At 46.1% G+C, this 22235-nt stretch overlaps 5 protein-coding genes across 9 annotated transcripts; 3 read left to right on the forward strand and 2 right to left on the reverse strand.

The window, feature by feature from the left end:
• Positions 1-177: 177 nt before the first annotated feature.
• On the reverse strand, positions 178-1668 carry LOC143373680 (uncharacterized). 2 transcript variants are annotated; one of them, XM_076821141.1, is made up of 4 exons: positions 1555-1658; positions 1383-1460; positions 977-1305; positions 178-907 (listed from the first exon to the last, which is right to left on the reverse strand). In XM_076821141.1, exons 2-4 carry the CDS (start codon positions 1390-1392, stop codon positions 308-310), a joined length of 939 nt encoding a protein of 312 aa, XP_076677256.1. In that variant the 5' UTR covers positions 1393-1460; positions 1555-1658; the 3' UTR covers positions 178-307. The 2 variants fall into 2 exon arrangements, with proteins under 2 accessions (XP_076677256.1, XP_076677257.1); XM_076821142.1 differs by lacking the exon at positions 1383-1460 and having other exon boundaries at positions 1593-1668.
• Positions 1669-1882: 214 nt separating this feature from the next.
• LOC143373681 (uncharacterized) lies at positions 1883-3088 on the forward strand. Its single transcript, XM_076821143.1, has 4 exons — positions 1883-2019; positions 2114-2512; positions 2616-2770; positions 2851-3088. Exons 2-4 carry the CDS (start codon positions 2201-2203, stop codon positions 2942-2944), a joined length of 561 nt encoding a protein of 186 aa, XP_076677258.1. The 5' UTR covers positions 1883-2019; positions 2114-2200; the 3' UTR covers positions 2945-3088.
• Positions 3089-3940: 852 nt separating this feature from the next.
• Positions 3941-5444, reverse strand: LOC143373678 (uncharacterized). The gene is made up of 3 exons (XM_076821140.1): positions 5058-5444; positions 4597-5000; positions 3941-4531 (listed from the first exon to the last, which is right to left on the reverse strand). The coding sequence occupies exons 1-3, from the start codon at positions 5059-5061 to the stop codon at positions 3956-3958; spliced, it is 984 nt and encodes a 327-aa protein (XP_076677255.1). The 5' UTR covers positions 5062-5444; the 3' UTR covers positions 3941-3955.
• A 1043-nt stretch (positions 5445-6487) lies between these two features.
• Positions 6488-10785, forward strand: LOC143373635 (coiled-coil domain-containing protein 142). 3 transcript variants are annotated; one of them, XR_013086494.1, is made up of 13 exons: positions 6488-6673; positions 6925-7142; positions 7235-7367; positions 7796-7944; positions 8141-8328; positions 8416-8607; positions 8699-8838; positions 8920-9216; positions 9284-9400; positions 9486-9639; positions 9985-10102; positions 10364-10472; positions 10540-10555. XR_013086494.1 is itself a non-coding variant. In XM_076821047.1 (13 exons), the coding sequence occupies exons 1-13, from the start codon at positions 6503-6505 to the stop codon at positions 10674-10676; spliced, it is 2202 nt and encodes a 733-aa protein (XP_076677162.1). In that variant the 5' UTR covers positions 6488-6502; the 3' UTR covers positions 10677-10785. The 3 variants fall into 3 exon arrangements, 2 of the variants coding, with proteins under 2 accessions (XP_076677162.1, XP_076677163.1); XM_076821047.1 differs by having other exon boundaries at positions 10285-10472; positions 10540-10785; XM_076821048.1 differs by lacking the exon at positions 10540-10555 and having other exon boundaries at positions 10364-10513.
• A 2362-nt stretch (positions 10786-13147) lies between these two features.
• On the forward strand, positions 13148-22234 carry LOC143373634 (uncharacterized). Of its 2 annotated transcripts, none has more exons than XM_076821044.1 (4): positions 13148-13701; positions 16196-17192; positions 18324-19422; positions 20028-22234. In XM_076821044.1, exons 1-4 carry the CDS (start codon positions 13559-13561, stop codon positions 22103-22105), a joined length of 4317 nt encoding a protein of 1438 aa, XP_076677159.1. In that variant the 5' UTR covers positions 13148-13558; the 3' UTR covers positions 22106-22234. The 2 variants fall into 2 exon arrangements, with proteins under 2 accessions (XP_076677159.1, XP_076677160.1); XM_076821045.1 differs by lacking the exon at positions 13148-13701 and adding an exon at positions 14593-14866.
• The last annotated feature ends 1 nt before the right edge of the window (position 22235 follows it).

Here is a 22235-nt window from a genome sequence, read left to right on the forward strand (position 1 = left end):
TTTTGGCACCAGTGCAGAGTCAGTGCCGAATTCGCTGTTAGTATTTAAAATGCATACACATGTATCAGAAACAGTTTTACAAATTCTACAAGAGACAAAGTCAAGGAGCAATTATGAATTTTTATTGTCATTTTTATTGCTTTCACAAATGTCATAAGTATCTCATATAAAATCAGTATTATTAAAAGCAGTCATATTAAAATCAGTGTTGTATAGAAGCTTGGAAAAATATATATATATATATATATATTTACGTTTCCTTCTATTTCTAAATCTATATTCATAATAGAAAAGTTCATATACTTGATCACTTGCTCGAACATTTCTTTTCCAAATGATTAGGCTTTTTACACAGAGAGCACACTTTTCCTTGCGCCGGACACAACGTCATAACGTGGTCCGTACCGCATCTGGAGCAATTCCTTACCATAGGAACCTGGCATTTCCATGAGTAATGATTATTCTTGCCACATTTGGTGCATGTATAACCGAAGGCAGGGCACTCGGTTTGCTTGTGCTCTGCTCCGCACTTTTTACAATTCTCAACGTACGTTATAATAGATTTACATTTCTCTGTGAAATGATTGAATTTTTTACAGTTACTGCACTGCCTTCCATGGGCAGGGCATTTATTACGGGGGTGCTGCCTCCCACATCTGATACATTCGATCACATTGCTGTTTATGGGACATTTTTTAGCAGCAACATATTGCTTACGACTTTGATTGTCATTCGTTTGATTCGCAAACTTTTGCACCGACATCCATTCTGAAATAATTTCACTTAAGTTTAACGATTGTAGGAATACTCGAAAGTCTGCATCAGATTTCTGTTGCATAATATCATCAATAATCTTTTCTTTAACAATGCCTTGGGGATCCTCATGATTGCTCTTTACAGCAATGTCCTATAACATAGATAAATTCTAATTAGTTCCAATTTACAGGATTCGAATCACGTGATACTACTATTGTACCATCAAGTTGTTAACATATTCGCTGATGCTTTCATTATGTTGCATTTTTTTAGTGTCAAACAAAAAATAAAAATCCAATTTTTTAAGTAAGACATTAAAATTTTCTTTATCCGATGTTTGATCCATGGATAATTTTTTGTACGCTTCTTGTCCCACAGGACCAATAAACAGAAAAAGAAATGTCCCCCATCTATCTTTGTAGGATTCTGTTGGGTCCTCCTTTTTCAAAAACTGTACAAAATCACTCCTCCAGCTACACCAATTTTTCTTAGAATCTCCTTCTGCACTTAATGGCGGTGGTCCTTGCATTTCCTTTATTACGTTTTCACCTTAAACATTTCATCTAAGTAACTTATATTGTCCACATACAAAGTCGCGTATAAAATTCATTTCCAAATGTTATTACTCTTATTCATCGTTTAAAGTAATGTAATTTATAAGGAATTAAACTGAACAGAGGCAGGAAAGTGTACGGTCGTCTTATCTGTCGATTTGATAACGCAGAAGTATAAATTGAAAGAACAAAGGCAGTTCAAAACAGAGATATTGAATATGTTTATTTAAACAATGTTACCGACAATTCGAAATATTGTCAAGGGAACTTTAACAACTTTACTTTTGCAAGCGAAGTGAACTCAATGAATGTCTATATAGAACTAAATATATTTCTAATCACTTCAATTGTTTCATTTCGCGAAACTGCACCTCATTTGTTCAACTTCATGATAAATGTACTTTGTCAGTTACCGTATCCTTTAAATATATATTTTCTATCATTTTATTTTATTTAATAGCTTTGTAAATGTTCTCCTAATAACAACGCGTATATAGAATTGAATTTGAATATGTCATTAGTGCTTCGTTTGTATAAATTTTTATTCAGTGAAACCCCCTTGCCACTACGTTCCTGTTGTATCACGTGATTCTATCTATATAGATTAATTGTACTTTTAAGTTGAAGGGATAATAGGATTAATTCAAATGTGCTCGTATTTCTAAAATGACCGATAAATTTGATTCGTCGTTAATTGTAGGTAATTACAGTTTGTTTCTGTTTTTATCTTTCTCCATTGATCTAAAGAAAAATAATTATTATATACTAGTACATTATATATACTAGTACATTATATTTGTCAGGTTGGCAATCAACGATAGTCGCAAATCGCGGACTCGCAGATTGTTACAATTCTGTGTTTTGACTTAAAATTCGAGGGACAATATAAAATGAACGAAGTAGATCAGTGCGAAAATTGGAGGATTTCTTTAGGGGCACGGAATAATTTATTGTACAATGACATTCCGTACGTTCCTTTATTAGTAGAGCATATTCCAATATACCTTTCTTTCGAGGATCATCAGGAGAATGGTGTTAAAACAATACAAACATTAGGGGAACTTGTTCCGAAGACTGAGACTTTTGCCACGCTCTTATCCTTGACACCAGGGATTAATTCAGAATTTCCTCTTAGTTTTGAGAATTTAAATATTAGGGATATTTATATTAAGAATCTAAATAACACATATTGTGCTATATGGGTAAGAGTTATGGGTTAATAAAATCTTAGTACTTAAACGATTATCCCAATTTGTACAATTAACACGTGTGAAAATGCGAAAATAACACTATATTTTCCTTCAGGAAAAGTATACTGTCTTTAAAGTATATGGAACTTTGAAAACAACAGAATCTGGAAATATATTAGAGACTACTCACTTGATACCAGTACATGATGTCGCGGGTTCATTGAATATAATGACCCTGCTTGTTACAATAGCGCGTTCGGAGTGTCGACAGTAAATATTATGTTCTATTAGATTATTTAAGTATAGAAAATTGATTATGATTTACTTGCTTCTGTTTTATTTTGTTTTAGGTACTATCGTACTCAAGGACAAAATGATATGCTACAATTACAGTGGGATAAAATGAAAGAAGAAAAGAAGCGTTTAGTACATGAGAAAACTTGACAAGAAATATGTTGTAAAATATATAATGAACTTTATTCCTGGGCGTAAAATAATATACAATAACATCAACTAACTACATTTCTGATTGTAACATAGTATGTATAACATGTGTATAAAAACAGTAGATTATATTCTTACAGGTTATTTAATAAATTGAATGATTAATAAAAATGACTTAGTGCACAAATGTTATAATGATGTAGATATAAATGTGATTTTTATACAGTATCAAGATACTGTCAAGAACTATTTGGTCTAATCACCATTGTGCTTAGTTTCTTTTTTAAGGGGACATTCTACTCTCTCGGTCGAAAAATCCGCCACTTTTCGGCGATGGTTTTTATAATGAAATACACATTTAACGTTTTCGAATTTCGGGGGGTATATTGTACCACTCTCGAAATATAGGAAAAAATCTTTGTTGTTTGTTTATTTTACTTGTTTACTTAAATATTTCGCAGTGAAGTTGGCGTTTTCAGAATTGCTGGCGGTTGAAATTTCGGACGACTGGATCATCGGAAATGAAGAAATCAAACATATTTCTAATTTGCAGGAGTATGGCTATCTTGCTAACCACAAATATCTGAAGATTTTTTAATATTTTCCCACATTTTATATCTATTAAACAGAAAAGAAATGCCCTTTTCGGTACTGTTAACTTTGATCGACTCCCATTTTAATAATTTTGGTTAAAAATTGTTCTTTCGTGGAAAGCGAGATAACCATACTCCTGCAAATTAGAAATATGTTTGATCTCTCCATTTCCAATGATCCAGTCGTCTGAAATTTCAACCGCCAGCAATTCTGAAGCCGCCAACTTCACTGCGAAAGATTTATGTAAACAAATGAAATAAATAAACAACAAAGATTTTTTCTTGCATTTCAAGAGTAGTAGAATATACCCCCAGAAATTCGAAAACGTTATGTGTTTATTTCATTATAAAAACCATCGCCGAAAACTGGCCGATTTTTCGGCCGAGAGAGTAGAATGTCCCCTTAATGGCATTTCAATCATTTCTGCTGTTGAGATGTTTTCTTACATTTTGAAGGAACGTGTCCTATGTTCTGGCACAGACAGCAAACATTATCTCTCGCTGGACAACATGCTTTAGCTGCAGGATGACTTAAGCCACAGAACCGACAAGATAATATTATATTAGGCTGACATTTCCAAGAAAAATGATTTAGCTTCTGGCACTTAGTACAAGTCTCCCTATAAGCAGGACATTTTCTAATAAAATGTGCACCTCCACAATAGGTGCAGTTATCAAGAAAGATTTGTGGACACCGTCGGCGAAAATGATTGAATTCATTGCATCTTTCACAGTATTTTCCTACTGCTGGACAATTGCCCGCGCTGTGATCCAAACCACATTTTTTACAAGTTTTCATAAGACTGTGATCACTGTACATTTCCCAAAAGAATGCAATCTCCTTTAATGTCAGTTTACGAAAATCATTCGAGAACATAAATGTCGGTAAAAAACATTTGGCAGCATTGGTAAATTTGTACACATCAATTTCTGTTAAAATCTTTGTCTTTATAACTTCTTCTTCATTTTCAACACCTTTCTGTTCGGTCATGGCCTAAAAAATAATACCATAGAATTACCTTTCTACGAATCGTAATATGTTACGCTGCTTATATTTACCCGCAGGTCGTTTATGTATTCGTAAACATTCTCTCGAGGCTTCCTCTTCATTCTCGGGATAATAAAGTAGTTATCAAACTTCTTTATCAATATATCTATGTCTTTGCTTTCGACTGGCAAGTTAAACACAAACGTGTTAAAAATAGATCGCCCGACTGGTCCCATTAGATTCAACATCAAATCTGCCCATCTACTTTTGTTGCCGCTGCCTTCATTTACCATCGCTTTGAACATCAGGAATTCTTTCTTCCACGAAGTCCACGTTGCAAAGAAATCATCTTCCGATGTAAATGGTCGAGGCGGCTTAGCATTTGGAAGTAAAGCAGGTGAAATATTAATCCCATTGCTCGACTTTACATTTGACATCACATTTGACTTTCCATTTGGCTTCTGATTCGAGTTACCTATAATAGTAGGCAATCATACAAAAATGAACCGCGTAAGTAAAAACAAACACTTACCCATTCTTTCCCGATAGTTATCGTATATAATCTGCTAGCATCTGCTGGTTAACTTCCCTGAATTTCACGGATAACAAGGTTGATAACAATTCTACAGGTGTAAATACAGGCTGTCCATTTTACGCATGTCTCATCTCGCGGGACTGTGCACGAAATAAAAATCTCCACGAAACCTGCTTATCGTAATAACGTAGCGGTGGATTCAATACATCTTTACACGCAGTACTATACCAAAGCGAAGCGATTTGAATGTGTCGTTTTACAAAATTACGAAGAGAAGTGAATATCTTCAATAATCAGCTACTGATAACAAAAAAAGTCACTATCTTCTGCGAAGTTTACAAACTGTTGAACTAGCCGAGGGGGTTCACCCGCTTGCATGACATAATTTTTAAAATACAACGGGATCGTGGTGGGGCTCCTCACGCGGCTGCTTCCCCTTCCAACCATTCCGTCCCCACACAAATTCCCGAGGAATTTGTAACAATAACATTGGCTCTGATTGGCTCGCTGCGGCTACGTGAGTCACGATGAGTCACTAACGCAGCACGTCCCGTGTAGCGTCACAGTCAGCGTGGCGGGGAAACGGCTCCGATCTGTTCGCAGTGGGGGAAGCTACGCGCGTCCACGCATGCGCGTGATGACAATGCGGACGAGAGTGGGAGAACTGCACAGCAGGGCTGTTCGATTCACCTCAAAGAATCGATTCAGAATCGAATCACAACAATCGATCCTTCTAAGAAATCGAATACCAAAGAAGAATCGATTCTCTAAAGAATCGAATCGGAATCGAACACCTCTACTCCACAGAGCCCGCGTGCTCTAGCTTGTACAGCGCTGGATCAGTTCATCGAACGATCATAAATATTTCTTGCCTAGAAACTTCGATTTAAACCGAATGAAAGGCCAGCCTTGACACAGCACTGCCCTAGAAAATTAATTACTTATCTCACGGAACTAATGAGCGAGCCGATAATCACGATTGCGAAACCGCGTTGCACAGGAGTAGGAAGGATTGCCATGCGTTAGGCGTCTCCGTGGTAACACCGCAGGAGTTACACGCGACAATGGTTTGCTATCGAACAGAGCAGCCGTGCTGGTAGAATTTATTCAGGCCGTGCGTGCCGAATTAAACTTCGAAAACGCGACGGTAATAAAAGCATCAGGGAAGTCGCGAAGCAGTTAGTGATGAACCGCTTTCATCTGAACTCGACTGGAAGCGTGGTGCGTTAAAGAAACTATCGACGCGTCTGCGATCCCTTAGTTACCAGCGTCGCAGCTCGAGCGGCGGCTGGCTTTTCGTTTCTGGAAGCGATATACCGCGCGGAAAGAAGCGCTTCTTTCTAAATGCAGCTAGCAGGAGTTGAGGTGATAAGGACCGTTCTCCAGACGATCGAGTGAAGGAAACTCGAGCGGCTCGGGACGGGAAGCTGGGAGCGCGCCACATGGATTCTAATTACAGGGCGAATATCAGCAAGTGGCTGCCACCTCCTGGCGGTGTCCTGGAGGAATGGTTCGCCGAGTCCTCGGCGCTCGCCGAGAGGATGAGCGGCCTCGTGGAGCGCGTAGCCTTAATCATCCAGGGCATTACAGACGTACAGGCTTGTGATTTGCAGGTGCGAAACTAACTTGCCGCGGACCAACTTCTCGGGGCAGCTTGGTTTCTCATTATCAACAGGCGAACCCTCGATTGTTAAGGCTAGCCCTCTCCGCGTTCCTCTTCATTTGCGTATGGGGCTTCGGTCGAGGCAGTGGAGACCCTTCGATCCGTAGCAAATCGGCGATAAATATTCGGGGATTGGCGGAGGCTGTTCCTTGAATTATTCCTCCCTGAGGAGGCTGCATACTTATCATGTCTCGCGCGTAGGTGTACGAAGGCGTCGCGAATCATCTGGAGGAAGCGACGAAGGAGTACAAGTCGATCTGCTCGATGGCACTCAGCAGCCATCCGATATACAAGCACAAGATGCGGCACTTTTTGACGGCGTTGATGCGGAAGCTGAACGTGCTCGCGAGATTCACTCGCAACTTGATCAACGAAATCGTCGACTGCAAGAGCGTGGAGCTACTCAGAATCATCTTTAGGTAAGACGACTCTGTTATTAAAATCTATTCGCGTGTTACGAACCCCATCGTGGGCGCAATTTTAATTGCGATGGGGCATGCCTTGATTTCAGATTGGTGAACATTTATAACGATATCCTGGACATTGATATCGCCGTGTCCGATCCGTCGACGAACGTGTTCTACAACGACTGCCCTTCCATGCTGGAGCCATCGAAGAAGATGTCTGTCACCCGCATATTGCAGGTATTCGCGCGCGGCGGCGCGCTCAGGATTTAATTTTGGGGTGGAGCCGAGTTGAAGGGATAAAGATACTTTCAATGGGAATCTAATAAAATTCATTAGGTGATTATAAAAATTTACTCGAAGAATCAAATTCAGTTTGCTATTCTTTTAACAAAGCTCTTGAATTACTTCAGTCCTGGTTACATTAATCTCCTTTTTACTTTTTCCCGGGGGGTAGCAGGGCCCATTGACTTGTAATTCGCGAGCCTAATCGTCGTATCAGTTATCTCGATCTTTCCTTGCCGAGTTGCGAAGTGGATAGCCTCTTGCCACTTTCGAGATGAACGACAGATGAGAAGCGCGGTTTAATATCCTCCTTAACTAATTTCCTTCGGGGTCAGAGTTCCAGTGGAGTTTGTAAAGCGGCGGATGATTTGCAACGGTTCCAGATACTGGCGAAGAATAGGGCGGAGGTGTCTTGCCACGAACTTATCGACTGTCTCCTAGCGAATTACGAGCCCCGCGAGAAAATTGACCCGGCGTCGTCGTTGCCCCTCGACGTCGAGGCTTCCGAGGACTCGAGTATCGAGATCTACCGGTCAGTCCTCTGCAGGGATTCCTTTTTCAGCGGCATTACTCTTAACAGCGTAGCTATGGGAATTCGACGAATTCCTCGCGACACCGCGAGATCTCTTGGAGGGCATTTCAAGCTCACTTCAACGCTCGAATTCCGATAGAGACGCTACTGTTCTCCTCCCTTTGCGCCGGGAGGCTCACAAAGGATCGTTTCGCAGAGCTCTCACGAGACACTTAACGCCGCCGATCGAGAGCGCCTCGCCGAGATCCGAGGCGGAGATGTCGAACGTCGAGAGCATCCAGACCCTGGTTAATACCCAGAACGAGCAAGTCCCCAGGTTGCTGAACGTCGCGCAGGACGTTTCCCCGCGGCTGCTGGGCACTGACGCCTTGAAGACCGTCGGAGGTACCGTCCCCTTCCTACCTGTAGCTTTCTCTGCTCGAGGAATTTAAAAGACAGTAAAGCGTACAAGGATGCGCGCGTCTGTACCAGGCGAGAAGAGGCTCAGAAGCAGCGCGATGAAGAAGGTGAAGAATTACTATCAGGAAGTGGCTTGGGGCGCGCTATCGGGCATCCTGGACCACGTGATCCTCTGGTGGTCCCCGGAACCGCTCGCCACTCATCACAGTCACGGGGCAGGCCATCTCAAGGACTGGCTTAGCCAATTCGTCCAGAGGAATCACGGTAAAGTAACGTAAAACCTCCATCGCCCGAAATACAAACATTCATCGACATCCTTTTATTTTACTTAGGTCTGTACCTGTTTAAATTTCAGTGCCACCCACGGTGCGACCAGCGCTGCAGAATCTTTGCGACGCACTCGGTTACCACGCCACCATCACCGCCTGGGACCAGCTGTTCAGGCTCGCCTACACGTCTGCCTTCCAGTGTCAGTCGAGAGCATCGCCTACAGAGGTCAGTTCCAGACGAAAAGGAAGCCCCTCCGGGTCACGGGTTTCAATCCACTGGAGTTAGATTGTAAAGCAGAGGGGGTAGTCGAATTTCCAGGGGACTGACACCGGGCAGAAGTTCGTCGAGCTGTTCCAGCTGCTGGTCAGGCTGAGCAACGAGTGCGAGGCAGGGGGTGAGTGGGTGATCGGTGCGCCGTTGATGGAGCTGCCCCTCTCGGAGCAGATCGTGGTCCTGCATCGGTTGGATCACTCGATCCACACGGTGAGGCTGTGGATCGTGCAGGAGGCAAAGATCATAGCCCACACGTGGGAGCTCGACGTGTTCTTCCTGCTGGTCAAGGGCGACGTAGTGAACTGCCTCGAGGAGCTCTCCTACTTGAAGGTACCACTGGTGTTGCAAACCGAGCGACCCTTCTCTCTCGTTGCTACAGCGAACGCTCCTGTTCCAGCTCGCTGACCACGCGGGTGCGCTCTCCACGGATTCTGTTAGTGTCCAGGTGTACGTCTGCACGAAGATGAGGGCGAAGATTGTTTCCGAAGTTAACACCAACGTGGACTTGCTCCAGGTACCGTCTCTTGGGAGCAGTAGCTTGCTCCATAGCCATCGCGAGAATTTGCCCGTCGAAATAATAGTAATAATTCGCTTTATAGAAGTGCGCCACGAACTGCATAGACATCCTCGCGAAAATCTGCCGCGTGATCAGCCTGGCGAACCTGCACATGTGCTTTCCCCGGTCCAGTTACTGGAGGAAGGGAAGCAACGTCGCCCCAGTCGCCGCCAGCCTGTACGTGGAGACTTACTTCGGTACGGGGATCCCCTGAACGAGTGTGTAATTTAGGGTGGCTCTTCCTTACACGTCTTGATTTCTGTTTCGTATTTCTTTGCTCCCTCAAAATATTCCACTTCTCAAACGATAAAATTATATACACAGTATTGGAAGAATGTTGAAAGCTCTGTTAATATTATTTGAACAAAGCTTCGATAGCATCGATGAATTCTAAACTTTCTAAACACCTGCTCGCCACCCTTCCCTGCTGTCCGATTGCGACAAGCTTTTTCAGGAATAATTGTTTTACGTTGAAAATGAAGGGCCACCCTAGCGCATACGCGTACTAGCCGTTGGATTCTCCGAAACCCTGTGTTCCGTAGAAAAGCTGCTGCTCCCGGTGGTGGAGGTGATCGAGGACCACGAGACGTCGAACATGATCCTGAGAATAATGTGCGAGGCGTGGCTCGACTACATATACCTGCATCGAATTAAATTCAGGTAAATTGCGAGCCTCGGTCCTTTCAGTCTCACTCGGCCCGAGGACGGATGTGAAAGAGAGAACAGACAGTAGAGAATGAGGTAGGCGATGTACACATTAGACGACGGACAGAGACGTTCCCACGGTCGAGTAGCCACTCCACGAATCGTCGAGCCAAAGGGGAGTCTGATATATTTTGCAGCGAGTACGGCGCGCTGCAGTTGCTCATGGATTTCGCGTACGTGTCGAAATGGGTGACGAATTGCTCGATAATTTCGCAGAATGTGCGGGATCATCTATTGAAGAACGAGGTGCTGCGACGCTGCGAGGGAGTCGGACGCCTCCTGCTGCGACACCCTGGCGAGGCCATCGCTATGCGCAAACGAATGGGTAAGAGGCGAGGGTTTCGGAGTCGATAGGGGTCGATGATGATCGATCTCTGCGTTTGATTCCCCAGCCAGGAGGACGAACGACGACGGGTCACCGGAATCGCCCGGGCTGGAGCGCATGCCAGCGGAAATGTACGTCCCGAATCAGGAACAGTGGCTGGAGCTGCGCGCCCCCAAGAGCTACATCTTCTGCTGCATGGAATGACCTAGGGACGAGTATCTCAATGTAACGACAAATACACGTTCGCTATGGAAACGTGGTTTCATTCTGAGCTAACGCATTCTAAATTCTCCAGCGGGGCTGCATTGGACCAGTTGTTTCACGACGGAACAGAGTCTGTAGATGAAGGGTAAATGAATGTTTAATCGAGAATAAGATTGATGATTCTTGCGCTATGATGAACTGTGGTGTACACGGTGGAACGCGCGCAGGCCGAGTCCACACGCATTCTGCTGTCAACAGAGCGGGAGGATCCCGCAATTTATGCGTCTGCGAAGCCCGGCAACGGGAGGAAGCCCTTTTCTGATCTTGCGTCACGTATTACGTTACGCGCCCGCGTTACAAGATAAAAAGGGACGATGTAAGACTTTGTCTGAGCGTCGACCCCTGCCTCTGACAGTTGAGTTCTCACGCCAGGGCTCGTGGCTCGCCCCAGTCGGCGATTTGCGAAACCCCTTGATCTATCAGGAGGAAACGAATGATCGATTACCCGTGTCGAGTGCAGTTCGTCCAGGTTCGCAATTAACGCCTACGTAAAGTGGGTGATCAACGTTGACACGTTGATTACCGTGGGCTTGAACGAGCGATCGCTGCGTTATCGCTTACGATCACCGATAAACCCAGATCCATTCGTATCGTTATGGAGCGCTCTGTACGTTAACGCTCCAGCGTCGTCGCTCCGTTTCGATCGATCGAAATTGCACGGTACACAGAGACGACGCGAGCACGACACTGTATCAGTATATCTTGGAACGTGTCGATGATCCTCGGTAATAGTCCTCGGCCTCGCAGCCACCTCTCTCGCCACCGCAGGATAAAAATGCGAGGATGCGAGTCGTGTTTCATTCTCGGCCGTCGATCCTTCGATTCTTCTTATATAACGCGAGCCAGTCGTGTCTGCAGGTGTATGGGTGACATGGGCGTCCGGACGGAGGGGCAAGAGGGGCAGTTGCCCCCCTGGCTTTTGAGAAAAAATCGCTTATTTTTCAAAACTGATCTTTGTTAAGTTTGTACTAAAAAGGGAATATTCTTAAATTTCGGTTTTAAATTTCTAATTATATTAGCGTTATAAAATGGGTTAAAAAAAAGGAAGAGGGGTATATTTTTCTTTATCATCGTCCTTAAGTTGCACCCTCTCTGGAAAAAAATCTCCGGGCGCCCCTGATTGGTGACAGCGCGACGAGCACTCGCGGCAGATTTACGATAGCACTCGCCAAGCCGCTCGGCGGCCTGACTCACTGTCCTCGCGTTCCTTTCGGATGCTGATTTAAGGTCTAAATACACTCATCAGTTTCCGTGACAGATCAGTGCCGGCGTGCGAGTGGGAAGAAGAAAAGGAGCGTGGAGGATCCCGCTTTAATTGCATTTGCATTGGACCCTCCAGCGTTCCCTGCGCGTGCTACGTTAACGACCCATTCGGAAACTTCTCTAAAATTCGATTCGTCAATGGCACCCGCGTTCACGACGCATACGCAGTTTCTTTCTTCTCGTGGGGGACCAGGTCGTGGCGGATTTACAAGAAAAGGCCCAGGGAAAATGAGGAGGTAGTCTACTAAAAGGGAGTAAGTGTGCAGAAAAGTATAGAAAAACAAATAAAATGCTTTGGATAAAATCATAATTTTTTTTTAAGACAAGGCCCTAGGGGGTCCTTCAGAGCAGGGGTCCTTTTTCAGGAAAATAAAGCGAGCTGTTTACTAAAAACTGGCTCAGTGTAATAATACAAAAAATATATATAGTCTGGATAAAATCATAATTTTCTTTAAGCATGGGGCCCTGTGGGGCCTGCTGGGCAGGGGCCCAGGTGGCAACTGCTCGTCGGCCGCCCTGTTAAATCCGCCACTGGAACCAGGGGTGCAGAGGCAAAAGGGTCGGACGCGAGCTCACCCTCTGGTCGACTTCTGGGGTTTCAGATGTCTCAGAATTTACGTAGGGTTTAATAAGTACTTAGAACTAATCTCGTTTACTTGCTAACAGTCATTACGTATGTCGGCATACATACACCGAGTAGTGATTACGGAATACTCGAAGAACGAACGCGAAACGTTCGACTTTTCTATTCTCCTCTCTAGCTTTACACTTTTCAGCTTCGCCTTTTCTCAGCTCATAGATTTGTCAGAGGAGTGGTAGATGGTACCTGCTACCTATGCAATACTGGTGGTTCACCCTAAAACGCGATTTAACATTAGCAAGACGATTTTTTTTATACGTTCCAAAGGTTTTATAAGCGACTACGCGCAAGCATACGTGACAACAGGTGATTACACAGGTATAAATAATACTAATACATAAGCATCGCAGTAATTGCGACGCACAGTAAATCCAAGAGGGAGGGGGAAAGCAGAAACGTTCCCTTCTCCGTCACATGCTCGGCACTCGGGTTCGAAGCACAGCTACCACCACCATGTGAACGCAGACAGGAACATATGATTGATACCGTTCAAGGGTGCATTCGATAACGGCTAACCAGTTCGACTTTAAATACGGTAGAGCGAACGTCGCGTGTCACACACTATTTCTCGTCACCGTGTGCACAATTACACAGCATCGTTAGCACCATGTCACGAGTAGTGTGCTAGACCAGTGGTATGGATCTATAAGTGTCGATTACCGTGTGTCTTTATTGCAACGTGCTACCAGCTACGTTTTCATAAAGAACATTCATTTCCTGCAACCACCGAGAGAAAGGGGTGCCGGGGCCGGAAATTCCGTTCGACTCGGCTCGGTTCTGCCGCTGTAAACCGAGTCGACTCGAGAAACTCGACTAGACGTCTTCGACTTTGGCGTGCCAGTTGCCGATCGTCCACACGGTTCGACGAACGTTCCCCGCCGCGGTAGTTCAGCGAGGTTCAGTAATTCGCGAGTGCAAAATGTATGGAGGAAGACGCGTCACGGAGAGGACCTCGCTCACGAGGCCCCTGGACTCGCCTGATTACGTGGAGTTCGCGAGCCTCCTGAGGACCAGGAAGTCACGCGTCAGGCAGTATCAGTGTTGCATCTGCGCCACCCTCATGTAAGTTGATGACTCTTCTTGGTGTTAAGGGTGACCAGGTTTCTTTTCATTAAATTTTTCACGCGAATTTTGTAGATTTAAGAAGCGCCAGTTAAATTTCTTTGGGTGTATTTGGTTTCATACGCATGCTAGGTGCGCTTGAAATTTGATCAGCATGCTTTGTATAATATTTATCACGCGTAGTGGTTATTAAATGTTGAACGACAGTTTAGGTCGCCAGTGTGATAGACGGGTAATTAACTAATGTTTGCAAGTAACGCAGCTTTTTCTGAGATCGCTCTGAGCCGCTTTGCGCTTGAACGATGAAAACCTGGTGTTCCATGAGCGCCTTACGATTTTGCGTGTGTAATTAAGCGCGTTTATATAATTACACGGCGAGGCGCGCTGTCTTGCGCCCGTGATGCAATAGAGATGGCCTTTTGAAACAAACAGCTCCCATGGAGAACACGTACATTCAATCATCAAGTAAACGCTATCGTTCGTACTTAATCAGTCGTATAATTACAAAAAAAAAACAGTAATTCCATAAAGAAGACAGAAATACGGAAATAGAAAATGAGGTCGAGCTTTATAATCCTTCAGCTAGAGAAGCGAATCAAGCGAAGGTCCCTCGGACCTTCGTCCACAATATTCCAAGTAGACTACGAACCAATTAAAATCTACTCTCCATCATTCCTTCTCCATCGTCTACAATTGAATCTACCACGTTCTTAACGATCTCCTATTCCTCTAGTCCCAAGAGATCCTCCTGCACGATTCCTTCGAAACGCTGAAGCAGAAGTGAAAAATGTAGGATCCTTTCTGCCTGCTCGATGCGTTCGGAAATCTCTAATACATCTTCGTAGAATGCTCCGCGCTTATAAGCCGCGCCGTGAACGATCTCCACCGGCTCGATGCACCGCTGCAAAAATCCTCGTGTATCCATTCCCCACCGTAAGCGGATACTTACGTAAATTCATCGCTCACCTCGACCGCCGGCTGGGACGCTCGTTTCAGTCCGGTCGTAGCTGTAACGCGCTCAAGAAAGAATGCCTTCGTCGGAGAAGACCTCGCTGACCGACGACAAGCCCGCCAGGGTGTACTACGTCCACGACACTCATCCGTTCTACTCTTACCGAAGGAGGCAGAGGATGCGGCTGCGATGCCTCGCGTACACCTTAGTGGCGTGAGTCTCTATCTCTATCGCGTTCCCTCGCAGCGTTCTTCACACCTGCCATTTCTGCCTGCCAATGCCCGAAACCCTCAGAAACGCTAAATCTTTAAAAAGAGGTGAAAGACCGTCATAGCGACGATACTTTCGGTATGGTAGCTCGTACTACCTTCCACCCTTGCCTGCTAACAATCTAAGCATACAAATGGGCGTCTTCGAGAGAAGTGTTGGTCTTTGAACTGAATCGAAGTCACTGGACGCGAGGAGGAACTTGAACGGGCACGACGAGATCCCTCGCGGCTTCTCGGTTTCTCTGTTGCGGTTTCGGCTGGCCGCTGTTCGAACGCATGCACGTAATACGTGCGCGTGGAAGAAACACGCGGGCGGACTCGTTGAATCTAGGGTTCGACGAATGCTAGCTCTTACGATGGATGTATTTAGCTCGTGGCGATATCGCGGGATAAAGAGTGACAGTTGGACCGCACTTGGGTAGCTAGAGGGCTTCTCCCTCGACACCGGCTGACGTGTATTAGGAACAGTGGCTCGTTATCGTATTTGCAGGGTAAAACGTCGCGTAAGACGCTTACCAGACGCAAACGGCCGCGGAAAATGCGGCGTTTTGCGCGTAGGCTGATTAGAGTTACGTGACGCCGGCCTTGATTACACGCGTAATCGTACGGTGACAGTGTGGTTGCCCAACGTCGTAGCGGTTCAGGCAATTCCTGAGGAGCTGTGTCACCGCGGGTATATTGAAATCGGTGTACAGTAGTGGTGAGAAGAAAATTTGAACGTTAGCGAAAATAAATAAAATAAATAAAATAAATAAAATAAATAAAATAAATAAAATAAATAAAATAAATAAAATAAATAAAATAAATAAAATAAATAAAATAAATAAAATAAATAAAATAAATAAAATAAATAAAATAAATAAAATAAATAAAATAAATAAAATAAATAAAATAAATAAAATAAATCTGTATCCCATGGATCGAGGTGTCACCAGTTCTCAGTAGAATTAGGCGTCAGCTACTTTAATTAATGCAGACATCTCGGTTTGGGTGTCAGCGTAAATTGAATCCATCCCCTAAAGCCAGGAATCCACCTGAAGGCTAAGCCAAGCTATGTTATGCTATGCTATGTTTTAGCTTAGCTTTCGGTGGAGACGGTTCTATGAGAATGTATTGAAGCTAATTTTTTTAAAACGTAGCATAGCATCGCATACCGTAGTTTAACTTTTAGGTGGATTCCCGGCTTTAGATTTCACAGCACTGTGAATCTTAATCTCGGTCGACCACCCTTCAGCGATGAAAGACAAAAAGGAAATCTCTCGCCTTTTTCCAGAGCGATCTTCACGATGGCCCTCATAGTGGCGGTCAGCTACTCCGTGAGCCACGACATCGTGGACTCCTCCCCCAACCTCACATCCCTCTCGTCCCAAGTCCCCGCTAACTTCAGCACCATGAAGCTGGGCTTCTCCCCTGGATCCGGCTCGTACACCCTGTTCACCAACCCAGCGACCCTGCCAACCTCCAACTCGATCCTGGTCACCGACAACACCGCCGGTCCTCCAACCCTCACCGAGGACGAGTACAAGGAGGGGCTGGAAGCTGGACGCCAGGCGATGAACGAGCGTCTCTTCGCTGACGCGACCGCCTTGATGTCTCCATTACCATCGCCGTCCCCAGAATCGAGGCACCGCTACGCCGTGAGCACTTGCGCGAGCGTAGGGACGCTCGCTCTGTCCGCCATCGGCGAGCTAGCTGCCACCAGGAAGATCGAGAACTCGAGGACCATCCTGAGCGAACCATCCGCCTTTGGGAGCTTCTTCGACGGCGGCTGGTCGCCCTCCGGTGTGTGCAAGCACCTGGACGTTCCCAAATGCGTCGCGAGCAAGTACAGGAGCTTCGACGGCAGCTGCAACCGGCCCATGCAGCGCGGAGCCACCATGATGCCGTTTAAAAGGCTCCTGCCACCTAGCTACGCTGATGGCATCCAGGTTCCGCGCAGGGCGATTTCTGGAAGGGACCTGCCATCCGCCAGGGAAGTCAGCCTGAAGGTCCACAAGCCGTCACCCAGCACCAACCAGGATTTCACGGTGATGCTGGCTGTTTATGGCCAGTTTCTGGATCACGACATCACCGCCACCGCGATTAGTCAAGGTGTCAATGGCACCTCTATTTCCTGCTGTCCGCCGTCTGTGGGCCACCCGGAGTGCTTCCCTGTCCCCGTCGCTGCTGGGGATCCGGTTTTCGACGTCTCTGGCAGAACCTGCATGGACTTCGTCAGGTCCGCTCCAGCGCCACAGTGCAGACTTGGACCTAGGCAGCAGTTGAACCAGGTACTGCTCCTTTGCACCACTTGATGAACACTGTCGAGTTTGTGGAATGACAATCTAGCTCCTTTAGGATCTAGAGTTTCTTTTTAGTAGACTCTTGTAATTGTTCTTCTAATCGTTTTTCGAAGATGGAGCGTTTTTTCAGTTTCGGAAGCGACCTTTTGTAGCTTGAGTCTTTGGAGGTTTCTAGGATTACTGTAATTATTAGACAGCTGAAGTTTATGCAAGTATGATATTCATTAATCAAATCGAATACTCGAGCTAAAAGTTCTGCATATGCTAGAAATAAATAAACAGCATTTTTTAAAATAAAATATATATTTTGAAAACCCTCTAATGACGAAACATATTTCTATCGATGTTTCAATTGTTTAGTTCTTTTCTATAAAAATGTATATTTGCATAAAGATCCACAGTCTAGTAATTATAAATGAGATTTTTCCTGTAGAGGGTGTAACTGGAAATGTGGGATGATTTTGGAAGATTTATCGAGCACGTGTTTCACTGAAAAGTCTAGCGTGTCTGGCTATTACTCGATTTTTCTACTTAGGTGATCTTGTCTCTGAGGTATTGATGGTGGTATAGACGAAGGGGCAGAGTGCTCTATGTCCTTAAATAGTTACTGTTTGTTATGTTAGAAATTACTGAAAATATCTCTTTCACGGTAGTGCACAAAATGGCAGAGAATTAAGAAGAAATACTACTTTATTTTCATTCTTTATGCTCTCAAATCTCCACGGAATCATATTACACATTCGTCATTTCCTTCTTTACGAAGAATCTCTCCCATTATATCTCTATATCCCAGAATATCCCCCATAACTCGCTGAGAACAATCACATCAAACAATTCTCCTTCATGCTCTTTGATATGGAAGTTCGTACGCATAATACGCGATTTACCCGCTCGCTGGTCAGCCAATTAATTAAGCTCATTATCGGTGTAACAGCGCCGCGCGTTTCGACGATAGCGGCGCGTTCGTTATCGCTTTCACAGAGGACTGAGCAATGGAGACACTGAATAGAACGGAAATTCGGTTAACAGACACGGGTCAGCTAACCAAACCCGCGATATCCTTAAAACATACACTAGTCCGTTCCAAGAAGGTGGCTCTAATCGCTCACTACCTCACAGGTGACAGCGTTCATCGACGGTTCCGCGATCTACGGATCGGACCTGAGCTCGGCGCGCGAATTGCGAGAGTTCGCTGGCGGTCGTTTAAGGATGCAAGTGACCCCGGACAATCGCACTCTGCTGCCGGCCAGCACGAATCCCAAGGACGGCTGCAACAGAGAGACCGAGAGGCTCCGAGGACGGTACTGCTTCGCTGCTGGCGACCCGAGGGCGAACGAGAACTTGCACTTGACGACGATGCACCTCCTCTGGGCGCGCCAGCACAATAGGGTCGTCGAGAAACTGGCTAAGATCAATCCAGAGTGGGACGACGAGACCCTCTACGAGGAGGCCCGACGCGTAGTGGCCGCTCAGCTCCAGCACATCACCTATCAGGAATTCATACCCATCGTCCTCGGCGAGCAGGAGACGAACCTGCGGGACCTGAGGCCCCTGAAGTCTGGCTACAGGCAGTGGACGGAGGACCCGGATGGTACCGGCACCGATCCAACCATCGCCAACAATTTTGCAGCGGCTGCGTTCCGTTTCGCTCATACTCTGCTGCCTGGGCTGATGAAGGTGACGAACGAGCAGCAGGGTACCTCTTCCTACGTGGAGCTGCACAGGATACTCTTCAATCCCTACATGCTGTACGTCGAGGGCGGAGTGAAGAGCTCGGTGACGTCCGCCACGAGGAACGTGATCCAAATGACGTCCACTCACGTCACTTCCCAGTTGACCAGCCACCTCTTCGAGGACCCCACGGCGAACGCCACTGTGCCCTGCGGCTTGGACCTGGTGTCCTTGAACATCCAGCGCGGGAGGGACCACGGACTCCCTGGGTACACGAGATGGAGGGAGCATTGTGGGCTAGGGAGACCAGAGAGCTTCAGCGACCTGGAGGGGCACCTCGACCCGCAGACACTTGAGGACATCTCGACACTGTACGCGTCCGTCCACGACGTGGATTTGTACACTGGTGCTCTGGCTGAGTTGCCAAAGGCTGGTGGGATCGTTGGTCCCACGTTCAGCTGCTTGATCGCGGATCAGTTCGTTCGGTTGCAGAAGGGAGATCGTTTCTGGTACGAGATAGCTGGACAGCCTCATTCGTTCGCTGAAGGTGAGGGTGGCTTTCTTATCATTTTGAGTGGCGTTGGCGTGTTTGTAGGAATATATGCTCCCAGGGGCGGATTTTGAGATTTGGCGCTCCTAGGATAACAAGCGTCTGACCTTTCCGCGAAATATCATCAAATATTTTAATGCCAGAGTTGGGATGATTTTAAAATTAATTCAATATGACAACTCACATATGTATGAGTTATTGCATAATTTGCTACATGAAAAAAATGTGAAGTGTTTGTAAAGTTGTCTCAAGCCTCTGTGTTTAAAGATCACACGGTCAAAACAGCCGAAATAAAAATGTGGCCCTTCCTATTAAATTATGTTTTATATTTTTCTCACATATTAAACAAGTAGACATATAAATACCTGTTGCATATTGAAATGTCGTAATACAATAAAAGATATCGAAAGTATTAAGTATAAGCAGAACTTGGCAACTTAAAAGGGGACGTTTTTCAAGAAACTGTGCCACGCAAAGAGTTCACTAGGAACTTCCCATGTTTCATTTACATTTTAGTGTCTAGCGGGAGCTCTTTTAATTTATGCAGTTTATATAAGTTGTCTCTTTACCACATTAACATGTTACTTCTTGCCCGACCGTAGACCAGCTGCAGGAGTTGCGTAAGACGTCTCTGGCAAGGATTATCTGCGACTGTTCCGACGGTGTGACGCAAACCCAGGCTCAAGTGATGCGCGCCATTGGTCCCAAGAACCCCATGATGTCCTGCGAGGATATACCAATTGTCTCATTCGAGGCATGGAAGGAAGGCAGGCCAGTGAATCCCGTGCTACGAGCCTCCTTCATGCCAGCCAATTGGACGGACTTCAAGAGCAGCATCAACAGCACGATTCAAGACGTCGTGACGTTCATAAACGACACACGAGCCTCCGTCACGGTGGACACAGACTGGGTGGCCTTCAAGAATTACATAAACAACACGTTCTCCGATCTAAGGAATCAAGTGTCTGGCCTGCATCCGCCGAAAACTGTCGAGAGCCCTGTACCGAATGAAAAGTCACCGTGGAATCCGGATAGTTTCATTTTAAGGTCAGCTGGCCCAGCGAGCGCGTACCAGGACTGGCTGAGCTTTAAGAGCAACATAGTCAAGTCCCTGAACGACTCCATAGGAACCATGGGTGGCGGTCCAGCCGCCGCTGGGAAGTGGAAGACCTTCAAGCAGGACATCACCGATCAATTCGCTGATCTGAAAGATCAGATCGCGTCCATCAAGGCAGACCTAGCTCCCAAGCTGATGCTCAAGCAGGAGTTAAGTAACCAGAGCGATAAACTGAAGGAATCCACGATCCCAGCGATTTTCGACTGGAAGAACTTCAAGGACAATGTTATATCATCCCTGGACGACGCCATCGGAGATGTCGCAAGCAACATGCCACCGCCAGGCGATCCAGCGTGGGCCACCTTCAGCGATGATATGAAAGATCGATTCTCTGCTTTCAAGGATAAAATAGACAGTCAGAGGCCCACAGTTGCGACGGAACTGGCAGCTGGAGGGCCAGGCTCTGTGGACTGGCTTGCCTACAAGACAGATGTCATCAAGACCGTCAACGACGCTGTGAAGAAGATCAAGGACGGAATGCCTCCGCCGGGTGATCCAGCGTGGACCACTTACAGGGACGAGGTGATGAAGAGCTTCTCCGCGTTCAAGAGCACACCGTCGCCGCTGGAGCTGGCAACCCTGTCCACAGCGTCTGCTAACACGGCTCCTCGAGCTGGCAACATGGGTGCCCCTTTCGCAGGCAAATTTAGCAATTCCGAATTGTCCAATTTGACTAACGACTGGCTAGAGTTCCGCACTCAGATCAACGGCACTCTCGCTGGGATAATCCAGGATATCCAGAGCAGAAAGCCAACGACGATCGACCCAGTGGGCTGGGCCGCGTTCAAGGATTCCACCATGAACGACTTCGCCAAGCTGAAGGACGAGATCGCAGCCGCGAAGGCCGAATGGGTGGCAGAAGCGAGTAAGCCGAAGCCTAACCAGGACTCCCCTACTCTGAAAGCTTCGAAGAAAGGTGGTGGGCCTGCGGGCGCTTCTAAATTCGATTACACCGTGTTCACGAAGCCAGTCATTCCTCCAGACGAATGGATCGCGTTCAAGAAACAGATCAACGACACGGTGATGAATCTACTGAACTCTGCCAACGCCACAGACAGGATAGACGTCGATAAAGTTCACGGGATGTTCAACGAGTCTTTCTACGAATTGAAGAGCGAGATCGCGTCGTTGAAGAGCCTGATCGCGGAGAGCAGTAGCAAAGGCTGGAATAAGTCAGCCGCTTGGGTCGACTTCCAGACGCAGCTGAATTCCACGGTGAAAGGCCTCGTGGACGGTCTCAAAAACCAGACCAGGCCAACCGACGCGGTAAAAGCTCTGTTTCAAGCCAGGGACAGCTTGTCCACCCTCGAGCCCCCGACGAATGCAACCGGCGTGTCGCCTGTGGATTGGGTGCAGTACATTTCCAGGCTCAATACGACTGTCACAGAGACTTTAAAGGGTGTCGGCGGTCTTCGTCGCGCAGCGTTGATGATGAAATCGGAGGAACCTATGTCTTCTGCCTCCAATAAGCCTCTTCCGGAATGGCTAATCGTTCCTTTCCTCGCGAGCGTGCTACAGATTCTACCCTCAGCGTCGAAGTTCCGCATCCCTGCGGTACGTTGAAGCCCCCGTGTAAAGAAAGCTAAGCTACGTTTTTCTACTACAACTATTGTAAATATATTCTGCTGCGTATAGCGAGCGCTTGTGTTAACTGAGAAAGAGAAGCAGGAGAAAGGAGTAACAGAAAGGTGAC

The sequence above is a fragment of the Andrena cerasifolii genome, chromosome 10 (assembly GCF_050908995.1).
Source record: "Andrena cerasifolii isolate SP2316 chromosome 10, iyAndCera1_principal, whole genome shotgun sequence".
Classification (NCBI taxonomy): Eukaryota; Metazoa; Arthropoda; class Insecta; order Hymenoptera; family Andrenidae; genus Andrena; species Andrena cerasifolii.

Bases quoted from the DNA above. Each gene is read 5' to 3' on its own strand.
- LOC143373635 (XM_076821047.1), top strand. From the start codon at position 6,503: ATGGATTCTAATTACAGGGCGAATATCAGCAAGTGGCTGCCACCTCCT. The intron at 8,608-8,698 runs GTAAAGTAACGT...TTTAAATTTCAG, and splicing joins ATTCGTCCAGAGGAATCACG to TGCCACCCACGGTGCGACCA. The intron at 9,217-9,283 runs GTACCACTGGTG...CTCCTGTTCCAG, and splicing joins AGGAGCTCTCCTACTTGAAG to CTCGCTGACCACGCGGGTGC.
- LOC143373678 (XM_076821140.1), bottom strand. The intron at 4,532-4,596 runs GTAAATATAAGC...ATTATTTTTTAG, and splicing joins AATACATAAACGACCTGCGG to GCCATGACCGAACAGAAAGG.
- LOC143373680 (XM_076821141.1), bottom strand. The intron at 908-976 runs GTACAATAGTAG...TCTATGTTATAG, and splicing joins AATATGTTAACAACTTGATG to GACATTGCTGTAAAGAGCAA.
- LOC143373681 (XM_076821143.1), top strand. From the start codon at position 2,201: ATGAACGAAGTAGATCAGTGCGAAAATTGGAGGATTTCTTTAGGGGCA. The intron at 2,513-2,615 runs GTAAGAGTTATG...ATTTTCCTTCAG, and splicing joins ACACATATTGTGCTATATGG to GAAAAGTATACTGTCTTTAA. The intron at 2,771-2,850 runs GTAAATATTATG...ATTTTGTTTTAG, and splicing joins GCGCGTTCGGAGTGTCGACA to GTACTATCGTACTCAAGGAC.
- LOC143373634 (XM_076821044.1), top strand. From the start codon at position 13,559: ATGTATGGAGGAAGACGCGTCACGGAGAGGACCTCGCTCACGAGGCCC. The intron at 13,702-16,195 runs GTAAGTTGATGA...GCCTTTTTCCAG, and splicing joins TGCATCTGCGCCACCCTCAT to AGCGATCTTCACGATGGCCC. The intron at 17,193-18,323 runs GTACTGCTCCTT...ACTACCTCACAG, and splicing joins CTAGGCAGCAGTTGAACCAG to GTGACAGCGTTCATCGACGG.